The sequence below is a fragment of the Pyrgilauda ruficollis genome, unplaced genomic scaffold (assembly GCF_017590135.1).
Source record: "Pyrgilauda ruficollis isolate IOZ18807 unplaced genomic scaffold, ASM1759013v1 scaffold25, whole genome shotgun sequence".
In the NCBI taxonomy this organism is placed as follows: Eukaryota; Metazoa; Chordata; class Aves; order Passeriformes; family Passeridae; genus Pyrgilauda; species Pyrgilauda ruficollis.
This window is the reverse complement of record NW_024523822.1, coordinates 1,961,143-1,977,736: the sequence shown is the minus strand read 5'-3', so window position 1 is coordinate 1,977,736 and position 16,594 is coordinate 1,961,143. Positions and strand designations below refer to the sequence as shown.

General features: G+C 37.8%; 1 protein-coding gene across 11 annotated transcripts in view; it reads left to right on the top strand.

Annotated features, from left to right (window-relative positions):
• Nucleotides 1-16,594, top strand: part of ERBIN (erbb2 interacting protein) — a 117,571-nt gene that overhangs the window by 24,902 nt on the left and 76,075 nt on the right. For 2 of the 11 annotated variants that reach the window (XM_041470572.1, XM_041470577.1), the window contains exons 1-2: nucleotides 12,561-12,577; nucleotides 12,870-12,952. The exons of 3 other annotated variants lie outside the window; for them this stretch is intronic. In XM_041470572.1, coding sequence (XP_041326506.1) covers nucleotides 12,944-12,952 — 9 coding nt within the window. In that variant the 5' untranslated portion in view covers nucleotides 12,561-12,577; nucleotides 12,870-12,943. Of the gene's footprint in view, nucleotides 1-12,489; nucleotides 12,578-12,869; nucleotides 12,953-16,594 lie in introns of those variants that run through there. 6 more of the 11 variants (XM_041470580.1, XM_041470582.1, XM_041470581.1 and 3 more) reach the window with 6 other exon arrangements.

Here is a 16,594-nt window from a genome sequence, read left to right as displayed (position 1 = left end):
TACTCAAAAAAAACTGATTAATAATTCTAAGAACATTTATTAAGAAAAAAGTTTGAAGGAGAAAACGCTTATGGTTGATCTGCATAGTATTGCTCACCCATGGTAGAAAAAGTGATGTGTTTGATGGTTAAAATTGCTGCTTGCAATTTAGGAAGGGCAGAGTGAAGAAAAAGGACAATTCTATTTTGATGAGAGCTGGAAAAAAAAAACCAAAAAAACCCAAACCACTTATCAATTGGTTTTCTCTGTGGCCACAGCAGAAATAGCTTGCTATGGGCTGTCAAATTGCAATTACAGGATGATTAACTCCATAAGTACAGGAAACTTAATTTTATGTGCAGGTGGTCTTGTACTACTAAAACTAAAATGTTCATTTAAAAAGATGATAGATGCAGTATTTTTAGAAGTAATTATAAAAGGATTTGGAATCACACCTATTATTGAAAGAAGCCAAATAACCAGTAGTGTATTTAAAACCTTGCTTTTGATAAAGTATAAATGACTGTGAATTGACTTTGATTGTACATAATAAATATGAAGTTTAATCAGCAGCATTTATTTGTTCCTTTTTATAAAGATCACTTGGAAGCCATTCAGTAAAATCATCTGTATAGAAATTCCTTTTCTACTCAGTTTTGAAGGGAAATCAGTTAAAGGATGTTTTACTAGATGCTTAGAAAACATTGAATCTAAAACAGGCTAATAAAGTAGTGAGAAGTGTGCATCTGTTAATTAAATGAAGGGGGAAAAAGCTATAGCAATGAATTGTGGGTTAGAAGCTTCAGAAGGTAAAGGATGAAGAGAGTCTACCTAAGATATCTAGGAGGCTAATATTAGGACCACTAAAGTGAGTGAGAATGAGATAAAATATACCAAAATATACTTATTAAAAATAAATTTAACAGATATGTTGAATTTGCTTGGTAGAATAGGAGACTTTTGTAATTATGAAAGTTGAGAAGGACTTGATGATCAACAGACAAATGGTTCTCATTATAAATTTTTTGATGAGTTGGAAAATTGTTTGACTGTAATCCTGTAATTAGTTAGGTTCATTCTGGCTTTTTTGATAAAGGATTAATATTTTCCCTAGAATATCATGTAAAATTCTTGCTTTACCCTTGTGCTCCCTTTCTCTACCCCTTGAACTAGTTGTCAAAGTGAGAAAGGAGCACTGCTTATCTTTGGCATTTAACTGCTGCTGTTTGATGGTACAAATCTGGTTGATTTGACTCTCTGAGGCTTGGCAGAGAAGCCCCTCTGATCTTTTTGCTAATACCAAGCCATGTAAAATTCAATCAAAAGAATGTTCTTGCTCAGTTTAGATATTTATATGGTTTTTGCTTCAATCATTCCTTACTTTTTGTGCTGAAATGTAGACTTCAAGTAAATAGTATTCCAGGGTTATTCTGAATCTCTATTCACAGTTACAAATGTTGTAATTTATTTTGGAATAATACCTCCCCTCAAATCCAGAGGGAAAACTTTCTGAAAGTTTGGACCTTTTATAGTAGGTCTGTTTCATGTAGGGCCATGAAAATGTTTGAAGGGCTAAGGTACCTCTTCTGTGAAGACAGGCTGAGAGAGCTGGGGTTCTTCAGCCTGGAAAAGAGAAGGCTCCAGAGAAACCTTACAGCACCTTTCAGTATCTGGAGGGCACCTACAAGAAAGATGGAGAAGGACTTTTTGCAAGAGTGTGTGGTGATAGGACAAGGGGGAGTGGCTTTAAACTGAAAGAGGGTAGGTTTAAATTGGATGTTAGAAAGAATTTCTTTCCTGTGAGGATTGTGAGGCTCTGAAACAGGTTGCCCAGAGAAGCTGGGAATGACCCATCCCAGCCTAGATCAGGCTTTGAGCAACCTGATCTAGTGGAAATTGCCTTTGCCTGTGGCAAAATGGTTGGAATTAATGATCTTTAAGGTCCCTTCCAGCACCAGCCATTCTATGATCCTGTAGCTGACCTAATTGGAGCACAAGGGGAAAAAAACTTACCTTCTTGCAGGTATCAAGATAATCAGTTGACTCCTGCCTCTCATGGTAGAATTGAGTGCTTATTCTTCTCTCTGAATAAAAAAAAATCAGGACTCAAAGTATTTCTTCTCTTGGTTTTATGTTTTTTATTAAACTTAATTTGTATTTTTGCTTGCTGTGATTTGGAACAGTAAAGAAACAGACCAGGTAGATATGTCTGCTTTAAATTTTCTTTTTAAAAAACCTAAATGTACAGCATAGCTGTACTATTTGGTTTTTATGCATGTATTTGTATAGGTGTAACATATGTAGTGCATTTTCATTAAGGATTGGTAAAATAAATTATTTTTCAAAGCATTATGATTACCCTTTGTGTAATCTAAAGGAGTTTCAGTAAACAAAACTGTAGGATAGACAACAGGTTGATTGTCCTTCAGAACAGGTTAGGGTGACTTAGCTCAGTAGAGGAGCACATGATGGGCGGGATGGTGATGATAAACACTATTTAGTTTGATGAGCAGTAGTATTTGCACAACAGCAGCCTGGTAGATGTTGGGATTTTATTTATAAGCATTGTTGTGAAGGCAAGAATTGAGGAAAATACCAAGGAATCCGCAATGAATGCATTTTATATATCTATGTGGGAATGCTGTTGAGAGTTGCTCTGAAAAATTGGTGAAACTAGGTGTCTTGGTTTAAAAAGACAGGTGTCTGCTAAGGAAGGCAGGAGTCTTCCTTGAAATGGAAAATGTGAACCCCCTCCCTCCAAATTATTATAATTTTGAAGTTAAGGGACTCTCAGGCAAAGATATGGGAAGAGAAATTACAGTTCTTTACCAGAAAAACTAAAAAATACAAACGTAATTGTACAAACAAAACAAAAAAAACCTACTGACAGAGTCAGAACATGACCTGACACCCTGTGGGTCAGGGTGTTGGTAGCACTCCCATTAAATGGTGGCTGCAGTCCTCCTGCAGTGACAGGTGTGGTTCTGTTGGAGCTGTGGAAGGGTGGAGTTTTCCTCTGAAGGTCCTGTGGTGGTGTAGATGGGCCTGATTTTCCTCTGGGAATCCATTGGAGAAGCCAGCTGCTCCTCTGGGAATCCAGTGGGAAAAGGCTGCCTGTGGTGTTCCAAATCTCAGATTATATCCAGGTAGGAACGCTTGGCTTCTCCCCCTGGGCAGAGCATCTCACAATGGGGTGATATAATTTTATCAGTCATGCAGTGACACTCAATGATCCATTAGCAGAAGATGTCTCTCTGGAGGGAGGATTGGTTGTGGGAGAGATAAAGAAAACTGCCCAATTAGCAGAGGATAATTGCCTCACCTCTAACAGATGGGAAGTAGAATACCCCCAGACTATGTCTTACAACACAGGAGACTAAATAGATGGTGGTAGAAGCTAACTTTATTGATCAAAGGGAGGAGTCTCCCTTTTGATTTTGAATTAGAAAATTGCTTGAAAAATAAGAGAAATAAGCTGCTGATGTCTTCAAAGGAAAAGGGGCAAAATAGGAATACTTAAACCAACAATACAGTTAAGCAGCATCCTAGAAATTATTTTTGTAGTAGGTATAAGTTTGGGGGGGCTAAAGTTTTGTTTTGGCTGTTTGGGGCTGGCGACAGGGATTCAAAGGATGAAGAAGCAAGGAGAGTTGTGGGTCAGAGTAATGGACATGGTACTGGTGATTTCCAGAAGTAAGCGAAGCATGTGATAAAAACATTGTTGCTGATGTTTATGTTTATGTTTGGTTTGTAAATTTATGTTTGGTTTTATATGGATTGAATGTAAGTAGACAATCCCCAGCTGTGCTTATCTGGAAAATTTTTTGAGATGGAAGCATATCAGGGACACTAGTATTAGAAAGGCAGGAGAAGCAACTTGGGGTATGAAAAAAAGAAGAAGCAGCAGAAGAGTGTAGAGGAGTGGGCTGACCAACACCAGAAGAAACCATAATGGAAGGATAAGCAAGGGAAGTGACTCTTTAGGGGCTCTCACCATTATTGAGGACTTTGTCACTGGAAGGATCACCTGTGGACCTCTACTAGGTCTCAGAAATCTTGGACTGACAGGAGATATTAGCAATCCAACCCAGCTTTTCTTTTCCCTTTTTTATATTTTGATATTTCTCTTTTCCTTGTTTTCCGTTTCATTCCCATACCTCTGAAAGAGTAAAATTTTGACTTAGGGTCAAGGCTCCTCATTTTCAAGCAAGTGAATTGTAGTTTTCTTCGCATGCATTTAAAGCAAACAGTAACCGTAGGAGATAAAGATTTGGTATCTGTAGGGTGTGATTACCCAGGCATTTTTACATCTAGCAAGATTTAAGTTTAAGGCTCATTAGTCTTAAACTAGTGAGTAGGTGTTAGATAAATTGGTTAAGCTCTGTCTCTCAGTATTTGCTATTCCAGATTTAGATGCTGGTCTGCTAGTCTAATCAAAGCAGCTGAAAATGTTTGTTTCTTTTTAAATGAGGCGCTAATAACACTACTGCTATCTAACTGCTAATGCTCATTCTGGTCTCTGTTTTTATGTGCCATACTGTTAATGTTTATTCTCTGCCCAGTCTCTTACTATTTGTTAACACCAGAAAAGATAAATTTCATGTGCGTTATTTTTTGGATTTCTCTAATTTTATGGGAAAACTGGACTATGTGCATTGTCATAGAGCACACGCATTAAAACTGTTCAGTCATTTGGTCCGTCATTGTAAGTCTAAGTTCTAAACCCTTAATAGTATTAAAATGAGAGCTGGTACCTAGAATGAAATAAGTCTATTAATCTCACTATTGATCTTCAGTACTGAGGTTTTATCCATACTAGAGAATGTTCTAGTGCTTTTTCAGCTGTTAGCAGAGCTGACTGGCATGTTAGGAATCAACCTGTTGGAAAGGGTTGATTTTATTCTGTTTTTTAGTTACTGTATCTTGTTGCTAGACAGAATATTGCACAGAGCTGTCATCTAACACAGTTTTTCTCCTAGAAATTAGAATCCAGTAATCTGTACACAAATGGGTGACTTGCTTTATTGGTAGGAAAGCTTTAAATACAGACTTAATTGATTTGCCTAGATCTTGTACTAGCTTGTTGAAGATCTGGAAGATCCAGAAAAATATAATTTTACATTAAACAGATGTTAGGTTGTTTTTAAAGCTCATATCTGATTGTTTTTGTCTTTACTCAGAACTGAGGATGGAACAGTATTTAGAAGCCAGAACCAGCCCTTAAGAACCTCCATTGTTTGGCTATCAGATCTAATAGTGCATTTCACTTATTACTGGAAGACCTTTTGAACTGGAATGGGCAACTACAGCAAAAAGGATTTTGGAAGATGTATGGATATAATCTTCTATGCATTTTAGGGCATGCATTTTGGTAGTGCTTCTATCAGTATATGATACTGCAGACTACACACAAATAGTCATTTCTGTGTGTGATGCTGTGTTGGTTTAAATTAAACTTAATAAAGAAAGGGTAAGAACTGAGACAAAACAACCCTCACTGCAATCTCACTATTGGAGGGAATATAACAAGCTCATATCGTGCTTCTTTCCAGAGACTGCTGTCCACACATGATTTTTAAGTAACAATTATGGGTTTGTTTTTTTCAGATTGAGAAGCTATGTCTGCATTGGTTACTTCAAGTTCAATCAGCAGCGTTTTTTTTTTTTAGACAGGAGCAACTAGGACTATTTTACAATCAAAATTCAGCATATTAATTTCCTCAAAATATATTGTGACCTGGGAATTAATTACCTTGCAGCTCTGCAATTTCAAATAACAGAATTTTTTTATTACCTTAATGAGCTGTTTGTCTTTTAGTTCAGGTAGCTTATGGGCCTGGATTTTTTTGTGTGTTAGAGGAGGATTCTTATCCTGTTACATAGCGAAAATCCAGGGGGATTCTGTAGCTTCTTTTCATCTGTGAAACAAATCACCTATAACAGTATTTGCAGAATATAAATTAGCTGCAACAAAGGGGTTGGGCAGCTTTAAATTATATGATAAAAAGTTACAATTGTGCGCCATCATTTGTTCTCAGGCAGGTAGTGAGATCTGACAGCAAGCCAAGGCTTAGTGTTTAGAAATTGGCTCAAACCATGAGATTAGGCAGTAGCATTAGTCTTTTCAAGAGTAATGTGATAATGTCACGGAGTTACAGATCAGACCTCAGTGACAGATGGTGCATGCCTGTGTGAAGTGTAGTAGGGTAAAAATACTTACTGGTTTGATGTTTTATATGTTTAGTCATAATCAGTAGCTGTTGTAGTTAGTTAAAAATTTAATATCAATTCAAACAGGAAACACCAGCTTCCAGGAAGACACCTGTTCAATTGTCCAGAGCTTACAAAAAAGTTTTGATACCGGACATTTGCCTTTAGGATATATCCTTACTTCAGATCAGTGTGTTTTTAAAAGTTCATATTTCTGATTCTTCATTGTTGCTGCTCGACTGTATAATTTCTGCTTTCAATATAGAAATATATTATTTCTCCTGGTGTCTTTGTTACTGTTTATAGACAACACTGACATTCAAGTTGGCATGAGCAATAATTGACAGTTGAAGCTGTAATAAGTATCTGATGGTTCTTTTTTTAATTTAAACCCACTCAGACAAGCAATAACACACAAATATTTTTGTTTCATTTTACATGTTAAGAGCACAGCTGAAGTTAATTTCCTCAGTGGCTATGAATATTTAGCAATTTTGCAAGCATGTTGTCAGATTGCTGATTGTATATGTAATCAAACTGGCCAGTGATGTCTCCTAATTCAATTTGGTAAAGCAGTGAGGAACAAAATAAATGCAGAAGGAAGTAAAAGGTTCATAATAGCAACTGTTAATTGGAAAGTTATGCCTCTACACATGTGGGGGGGAAATGGCATCTAAAAATAGCTTTAAGTGTTGCTAAAGTCTAGCCCTGCTCACCTCTGCCCTGAAAGGAAAGAGAATTCAGGAATTTACATACCCTAACAATGACTTGCTGATAATGTGAGATCTATAATTAAGTATACAATTATATACAACAGCAACTGTTTGCTGTTAGTTTCTTCTCTTTTTGAGACAATTTAAATATGAAATTTCCGTTATGATATAAAATTATGTTTTTGAATGATGTGAAATGTAAAAGCTTCATCCAATTCATAATGTCAATTTTGTAATATATTAAGACAACTTAGGTCTTATTACTACTAAGGATTCAGTATTTTGTGCGTAATTAGATAATTTCTGGTATAAAGCCTCAGCTGTTCAACAATTCAAACTGTGTTGTAGTATCTCCTGGACCAACCAGTAGCCATGAAAGGCCACAGGCACAAGATGAATTCAAACATTTGATGCCACAAACATTCTCAGAATTGGTAAAATTTGTAGTCTGAATTCTGTCATGACCATCTGTATTTTATTGGTTTGAAACAGCTTTGGGGTTTGGTTTTGTGTGTAAGCTCTGTCATAACTGGCAGAGCATCTGCCTGATACAGGAGGTGTATCAAATGTCTCACTGCCTAGGTTTTAAATGGAAAGAAATATATAGTAAGACCATCTTTATTGGTCTTACTATTGGGGTGTAAACAATAGGTGGTTCATCTGCAGTGCTGGAAACCTATACTCAAAATGTTGTCCAAGAGTACTTGAACCTTAGGTCGATTGTCTTTCAAGACAAGAATACACTGTCTGTGACAATCTTGGGTTTGTTCAGGTGGAGGACTTATCCTAGGATTTATTTGATTAAGTTTCACATGCTTTTGGAGAATTGAGTATACAGGTTTTTATTCCCTGTGCTTTGTCTCATGCTTGCACGCACTTGCTGTAGTATCTAGATCACTTATTTTTTCCTCATTTTAAGTAGCTATCATGTCATCTGTTAGTGAGCCCTCTACTTGAGGCAATATTTAGTCAAGTGCTGTTTGCACACAGAAGTGTGGGTGTTGGCTGCCACCAGTGTTTTATGCATGCCCATGGTCTCTATAAGACTTGGTGCCGTATTTCTGAAGTACTACACAAATAAAATTAGATATGTCCCTTCCTAAAATATTTCAATATCTAATAAAAGATGTGGGTGTGATGAAGTGGGGGAGGAAAAAGTTTATCTGATGAATGGCAGTAGGCAAAAAGAAATTAGGATCATGATAATAGCATAATACAAATGAACCATATATTTAATTTTGATCAACTGTGTCTTTCTAGAAACAGTGGTATACATTCTGGTGTTGTTTAGTGTGTATATATGACTGAGTTATGTGGTTTTAGTTATAAATATTACTACCAATTCAAACGTTCGATGTATTCTTATTCTCTTAGTCATTTGTTTTCCAAATTTTCCACATTCCTCATCTTTCCCCTCATCAGTCTCTCTTGTTCTGCAGTGAAAAAAGGCTGAGTTTTGAGCACATTTACTATGGCTAACAACAATATGACTGAAAAAGCTTTGACCTTTTGGAGTGCTCACTCTCTGGGATCGGTGTGCTAATGGGAAACTAAAGAATGAAGGGGTGCAGGATGAAAAGGAGCAGGGCCACATAGGAGCATAGGGTGAGGGCACCAGATCTAAATAGTTTTCTCTTGGGTTTGCAGTCTCTCTTGTTATACTGAGTGCTTGTGTCACATTGTGGTGCTAACTGGCCTTCTGATGTCACATAGATATGTTCAGTTCTCACAAAAGTTAATGTCAATTCTGTAGTAGCAGTGGAAATCTTTGAAATGGCTGAAGCTTGTGTGAAAGTTGTAGCTTGAAAAAAATTTCTTTTTTAAATTCCTATATTAAATCAAGTTGTATTCTTTCTGTTACCACTAACAACAGAACTTCTTCAGGGTTAACTGGACCTCATAGTGTAGCTTGGCACAACTGCTCACTTTTAGTCGCTGAGCTAGTGCAACTGTCACTTTTAGAAAAATGGTTTGGTAAAGAATTGTGATGTTGCACAGGGTACAGACTGTTGCTATTCTGAAATATGTTGGTTTTGTCCCTAAGAATGATCTGTGTGGCCAAGATAAGTGGTCTACAAAACCATCTCTGGTAGTTTTCTGTTGTGCATGTGGGGCTTTTTTTGTTAGTTTATTGAGTTCAGCTATGAGAAGAATCAAGTTGTTATTAAGGGATCACTAAACTTGTTTATTTTGTGTTAAGACAGGTGTATGTTAAATAAGCACAGTGTTTAAGGATGCTGTGAATAGTAATGTTTTAAAGCCTTCCTAAAATTCTTAACTTTTAGCATTAAGTTGGGAGTAGAAAACCAGTGTTGTTTCTGTTTTCTGTGTTTTCATTTCTGTCTTGGTTTCTGGTTACTTGAGCTAATGTGATGTCATCAAGTAACAGAAACAGTAGACATTAGTAATGCCTTAAGCAAAATGATTAGGAACAGCATACAGTAACAGTTTAATTCCCCTCACATTTACCATTCTAGAAAGCAACCTTCGCTTATAGATTTTAATAAATTGTAAGTCTGTGAAAACCAACCCTACTTTTCTGTAAAGCAGAATATATTGATATAAACTGTCTTGGTTCTGCAAAGAGATCTACATGATACCTTTTTTTTAATGTGAGCTGGAACATTTTATATTATGCATTTGTGTATGATTGAATCAATATGTGATTATTCAGTTGCTTTAGTAAGACTTGGAAAATGACTACCTAAGATAGTAATTACATTGACTAGACAATTTTGCTAGAGTGGAGGCGCAGAACCATGTACCACCACAGTTAACAAAAACCACTAAGTCTCAGCTTCCTCCTCTGGAAATGTTTCCAAATAATCCAACTGATCTGCTTCCTTTTTTGTGAGGGTATTGTAAGGCATTGACCTTAACTCAAAAGTAGCGTTTGATTTTGTAGCATCTAATGTTGATTTGCTCTGATGTGGTAGGCTGGGTGGTAGGTTGGACCACATGATCTGGAAAGGTGCCTAAGAACCTCCATCATTCTGCAGTTTTCAGTGTTTGGGAAAGAAAGTAAAATAGTGCAATATCTTACTGCTCCTCTGGAGAATAATGGGGTTTAAAGGCAATTACAAGTCACAATGTGATTCTTACCTGCAACAGCTATTCTGCAGGTTTTGTAGATCTAATTGGTTTTGTTTAATAACAACATGGTATTTAGTTCTTTATATTATTGAATAACTCTTCAGAGCATATGAGCTGAGGCTTATGCTTTGGGAAACAGGCAACTTGATTCGTAAATGGTTTCTTGCAGTTTAATGAGATCCAAAACTCCTCCATTCTGGTACATATGAATTATAGTGGTTTTTCACTGGTGGGATCAAATGACGACATATTGGTCATTTCTGCACTGTCTGTACTGTTATAAAAGGGAATTTTGAACACCAGAAAATTTTCCTAGGTCTAGGTATGTTTGTTTTATTGCAAAACCACAATTTGCACTCAGAATACTTAGACAAGGCTTTTGTAGCCATATCCACATAGGTGGAAATGTTGCCTTTAAAAAAATGAGGACACAGGTGCAATCTTCATTTATGCCTTGGAGATCCTTTTTTGACCAGCTTTTCCAAGGAAAAGTAGTCAACCACAAAATCCAGCAGCTCTGATGTATTTGTGTGTTCACGGGTATGAATGTGTTTCCTTAACTGTCTTGTGTGAAAGTGCCATTGTGATATGGAAAATAACAATTTTACTTTATTGCACTCTAGGCAGTCCATTAAGTTTTAAGATAATTAAAAAGACCTCTAATAGAACTGTAGATGATCTGGCAGAACAGTGAGACTCTTTAATATTAAGATGTAAGTCATATAGCAAGTTAGCCAGTCCAGGGACCTGTCATAGTGCCTTTTGCATTCCATATGTCGGTAAGCATATCCTTAGCCCTTGGCAGAACACTTTTGAACTGCATGTCCCCTGCAGTACACCAGCAGGTTATTTTGGGGCATTCTGGAAGCAAATGTGAACCTTTGTGTGCCTGCCTAGAATGTACTATCAGCTGTCCTCTTCTTGCATTAAAGGATTCTGGTTGTCAGCAGCTCTGACAGCATTGGTACTAGGAGGTAACAAATCCTCAGGTAGGTCAGTCTCATGCTGCTTGAGGTAATGTTTTGTTATTAATGTCTTAGACTTGACCACTCCAAATTAATAGAAAGATAGTTCTGCTCCCTGAAACTTGCTAGATTTCTGTCACTGCGACAGTTCTGTGTTTCTTTGCTTCGCTCTAAATGTCTGTCTTTGTTTCAGATACTGAAACAACAAGAAACAGTAGGACAGGATGACAACATCTGCTTCCAGGAAAAGCAAGATGTTTTTGAGAGTGTTCTCTGGATCCTTTGTGTCTCCTTGGTCTTTCTCTCTTATCCTTCCTTGTTCCCCAGTCTGGGAATCTGAGAGGGACTAAGCTGTCTGTGGTCTACAGGCCTTTCTACTTTGTGCAAAATATGTTTAATTTTAAGATACACTGTCTAGAGATAAATATTTTCTCAGCTGTGTTTAACTTTTGTTTCCTCAATCAAAATCATATGTTTTGTTTGTTCAAGCTAGCTCACTGTAAGGCACACATTTCCCTCCAATGTGGCAGGTTGTGAACTAGAATCTTGCAGGTAAACACTGACAGTAAAACTTATTTATTATTGCGTATGAAATGATTATGCTCATTTTCATGTACTCCCCTGACAGTTTAAAAAAAATAAAATCTGGTTATAGGTATCCTTTGGCAGGCAAAGTCTTCTTGTACAGTGATACCAATGGTGAATACAGTTGTTCTTTCTCAGTCATTGGAATGCCTCATCTTCCTCATCCCCATTCCAAAGGACAAAAAACCAACTAATCTTGCCCTAAAATTGTTCTTGGTTTACTAGACTGATTTTAGTGGTTCAGTATGGGATCTCTTTCTGCTTAATATGAGTCTCTGGTATGGATGATTTTGATCAGTCTAAAGTCTTTTTAGCTAAATATACTTTCCTGCTGAATATGAATGGATGTTTAAGGACAAGCACAGATAATCTGGATTCTGTCATACTCTCCTGGAGATATTTAAATAAATATTTTACTAGTTTTACTGTTTTCAGTATTTAAAATGGGGGATGGTTATCTAGGGGTAAAGGCTGCCTGAAATGTCTCTGAAGCAAGAAGTTTTTAAGATACTTTCTTCCAACCCTTCCTGAAATGAAGAGCTTTTTGTGGTTTACCCACTTTCTCTTGCTCTCTCTCTCTCTCTTTTTTTTTTTTTTTGTTTTTTTTTTTTTTTTTTTTTTTTTTTTTTTTTTTTTTGTTATTATTATTGTTGTTTGGTTTTTTGTTTTGGGGAGTTTTTTTGTTGGTTTGGTTTGGTTTTTGTTTTTGCTTCCTTGAACAGTTTGGAGAAAGTGAAAAACTGCTTGGGCCTCATTCACGGTACTGAAGTATAACCCTGATCTGTTGTGTGAAAGTTTGCTACATGTTCTGGGTACATCAGTATTCTTTCCAAGTTGACCTCTAAAACCAATTGAAAGAATTCTGAGGATTTGAGGTGAACTGTAGTCCCATTGTAGGAGGCAGCCACATTTGTCAGACATGACCTCCCCTTAGTCAAGACATGCTGGATGTTGCAAATCACCTCCTTGTTTTCTGTGTGCCTTGACAGAGTTTTCAGGAGGATCTGCTCAAAGATCTTTATGAGCAGTGAGGTGAGACCTGACTGACTTGTAAATTCTATGGGTTTTTATTTTCCTTTTAAAAAATTGTGGTTATGTGTCCTCTTTCCAGTCATTAGAGCTTCTACAACTTCTCAAGTACGATAGGTAGTGGCTTATCTACTTCTTTTGTCAATTCCTTCAGGATCTATGGATGTACCTCATCAGTTCCCATGGACTTGTGAACCTTCATGTTCACTTAGATGGTCAAAAACCATCTAAGTGAACATAGTTCAAAAAGCACATAGTTCTTCATTTTTCCAGTCCCTTTCTTGGTCTTCTGCAGGTCTGGTGAGGTGGCTGGAGAACTTCCTGGTGAAAACCGAGACAAAAAAGTAATTGAATGCTTTGGTCTTCTCCATGTCCCAGGTAATCAGTTCTCCCATTTCTTTTGGAGGGAAGCCGCATTTTCATAGTCTTTGTTCTATCACCCATGTGCCTATAGAAATAATAGAGATCACCCTCCTTGTGTAAGGAAGGAGCCTTAAAGATCATCAAGTTCACACCCTCCTTTTCTGGACACTTCCAAGGATGGGGCATCCACAGCTTCTCTGGGCAGTCTGTTCTAGTGCTTCATCACCCTCATGGTAAAGAATTTCTTCTACTGGACACAGTACTCCTGGTGGGGAACGCCCCAAGGGCAGAGGAGACAGGCAGAATCACCTCCTTCGGCTGCTGTTTTGATACAGACCAGGATACAGTTGCCTTTCTGGGCATACTGTTCAGCTTTTTATCCAGGAGAACCCCAAAGTCCTTCTTGACAGGCTGCTCTCAGTGAGTTTGCCTCCCAGTCTGTTTATGTGTGGGATTGCCCCGTTCTAAGTGCAGGACCTTGCATTTGGCCTTGTTGAACTTTGAGATTATCGTGGATCTGCTTCTGAAGTTTGTCCAATTCCTTGTATATGTCAAAGAAGCCATCTTGTGGAAGCTTTTCTAGTTGCCCAAGATGCCCCTGGTCAGACTTAATTTTACCAGTGCTTTAGTTTTCCTAACCTGATCTCTGGCAGCTCAGATGGTCTTTCACTATTTTTATTAGGCTGTCTTCCTTGTTTTCACCCTCTGTAGGCTAAAACCAGTGGTAAGTTGGAAATTAAATACTTCATGAAATGAGAAGTACTTGCCCACTTAGTTGTGAGCAACCCCTGGAGTGCAGTGATTGGAATGGCTGCTCTGGGTCATTCTGGCAGTCCAGCTGGCAAGCATTTCTAGTAGTATTTGGGTTTTAATTAAGAAAGAGTACGAACAGGACGGATACATAAAATAGTTCCCCACAAATATACTCTCTCCATAAAACTGAGTCTAAGGTTTTTTGAGACTCAGTCTGATGTGATTGATATAATTTGCTAGAGTATGGTTAAATAAGATTTCATTAGGTATTTTTACCTTGAGGGTAAGTAACCACTTGTCGTCTAAAGCACCTGTTATCCACTTCTGCTAAACAACCAAAAAAGTGTTGAACTGAACTAGCTGAGGTCTTTGTGATGTTGCACCCTTAGGGGAAGGGAGCACCCAAGATTTGTAGATACTCATTGGTTGAAAGGAATGAGAAGTCAGATGATCCACAAAAGATTATGAAGTTTTATTAGTAAATTACACACTTGGCTTGGAAATTGGTATGTTAGTACACTGGCCTCTTATATAAGCACATGACCCTGGATTTTAGATAAAGGGGTAGACTGTAAGGGAAGAGAGAGAGAGATGAATTAAAGAGGGGGAGAAAGGAAGGAAAGAAGGAAAGAGATTACCAGTCCTGGCTGTAGCATCAATTCAGCTGATGGCATGTCCTGGGGCCACTTCCTGGGTTTAGATCAGGAAGCTTATCTATTATTAATAGATAAGCTTTCCCTGCCCTGGGGATGTGTCACACTTTCTGTGCAAATTACTTACTCTACTCACAGTCAATTCTTCCAGGTCCTTGTGGAAATGGGTCAGGCATCTTTGGGGGTCTTTGGTGGTCTTGTTCCCCCCCATATAGTCCATGCCTGCTTCTCCACCTCATTTCTCTGTTTGTGCTGTACTGAGCTGTGCTTATCTCCAGGAGGTAGATCAAAGACCTTTGTCCCAGAAAAGTGCTGTCCTACCTCTGTATGGCTTCTTGTCCAGTCACATCTTGTTCTTTCTCACAGCATATTATTGCCAAGTCCTTGACTGTTGCCACAGCCACCCTGCTACTGATGTTTGAGACGAACACATTAGCCCCTTGTCTCTAGATTTCTGCAGTTCTGGTGGCATGGTTACTTTGAGCTCCTCCAAATATCCCCATTTATTTTCTTAGAGAGGTTGTTTCATGCAAACTGTGTGGTGATAGGAGGTTTCTGCTATTGGACACTCATTGGTGCTTACAGCACATCCTGAGCTGTTGTCTTTTGATTGAGGCTTAAGGTTATGTGACTCAATGTCACAGTTTCAAGTGACATTACGCTTGCACTGAGTTCATGGCTTTTGTTTGATTTTGTTACTGATTCAGAGACTTGTTCAGAGACTTGTGTACCTGCTAAATCTATAAAGCAGCACGAGGTGAAATATCCAGGTTGCCGTATGTATTCTTCCCCTCATGCACACACTTGCTGTATTATTGCCTCTGGATGTTTGAGGTTGGATGAGTTCCTTCTGCTTGGGTTGGAAGTCAGCAAACAGTTCAAATGGTAATGACTGCGTACCACTGGATTTTATTCTTTTACGCATTTCAACAGACTCAGCCAAACAGGTGTCAGGAAATGATGCAAGAGTAATCTCTTTTTGTTTGTTGTTTTTGTGATGATTATAAGGCTAGCTATTTCTTTGATAGTTTTTCTACTGTGAATGCTTTGCCTGCAGACTCTTGACCTTAAGTTTTTATCTGTCAGAGGCACAATCACCTGACTGTCTCTTTGTCAGATCCAGCTCTGCACTGTTGTGTTCTCTGGATGAATTCTGCTTATCTTAGCAGAACTATTGCAGACCTGCATTTCTTCTGTTCGGGAGTTTGTGTACCGTGCCTCTGAAATAGCTTTTGTAAAGATCACGGTTTTGCAGTAGGAGCAAAGTGGTGTGGGAAAGGAAAGAAGCATGCAGCCATGGCAATTGGGCTCTTAGAAGAGGAAGTCAAAGTTTCTGGTTTGATCATTGAAGTCTTTCTTGATCTTTTTAATTGTCTTGAGTGGTTCTACTCTGCATTTCTGAGGCTGGCTAAAAATAGAATTTTTTTTTCAGTAGGGAGCTTGAAAGACTTGTGGCTTTAATATTAATTTACCCCTTGCTATTTGCATGTCTTGGATGCCCTTCTACTGAAAATAAATGTATAGATGTATGCAGTGTAGTGCATTGGAGTTCATTTGGTATGAACGCAGAAGCTGACACCAGTGACTCCCAAATAAGGAATAGGACATATGCTGTGCAAAATTTGAACGTAGTGCAGTCCTGCTGTGGCAGTACTGACTTCTGTGGGAGTTCATTGTTCTGTTTCTTACCCCAAAACAAGGAACTTGGTTTTCTCCTGGAAAAAGTTCATTTTAAATCTCTTCCAGAATCTATTTATTTATTTTATGGTGGCCTAATTCTGTTTTTATTGGAAAGAAATTAAATATAGTTCCATTTGTAGGCAAATCCTTTGAATGGAGCTACTACGTGTGATCCTCACAACTTAAATTCTTTTCTAGATACTGAGATACTCTAGATACTGAGAATTTGACAGATTATACTCTGCTTGACTTAGCTTCTTATCTGCTCTACATAACTTTGTGTTTGGTTAGATGATCTGTCTGACTACAGTTGACATTTAATACCTCTGAAGATATGTTCTACTTCTGCCTTTGTTGGAGGCCAAATTAATCCTTCCCATCACTCCAGCCAACTAATTTTGTGTGTGTTCAGTCAAAAACACTGGATGCTTTCATTTGTTTTTAATTGTTCTATGTCAGTGAAGTTAGTGTCAGCGATCTGTTATGCCTTATGTTGCAACTTTCTAAAAAACTCCTAAAGTTAACAGTGCGAAAATATACTCTTTTCATCCTTGGTTAATTTTTGATGTAT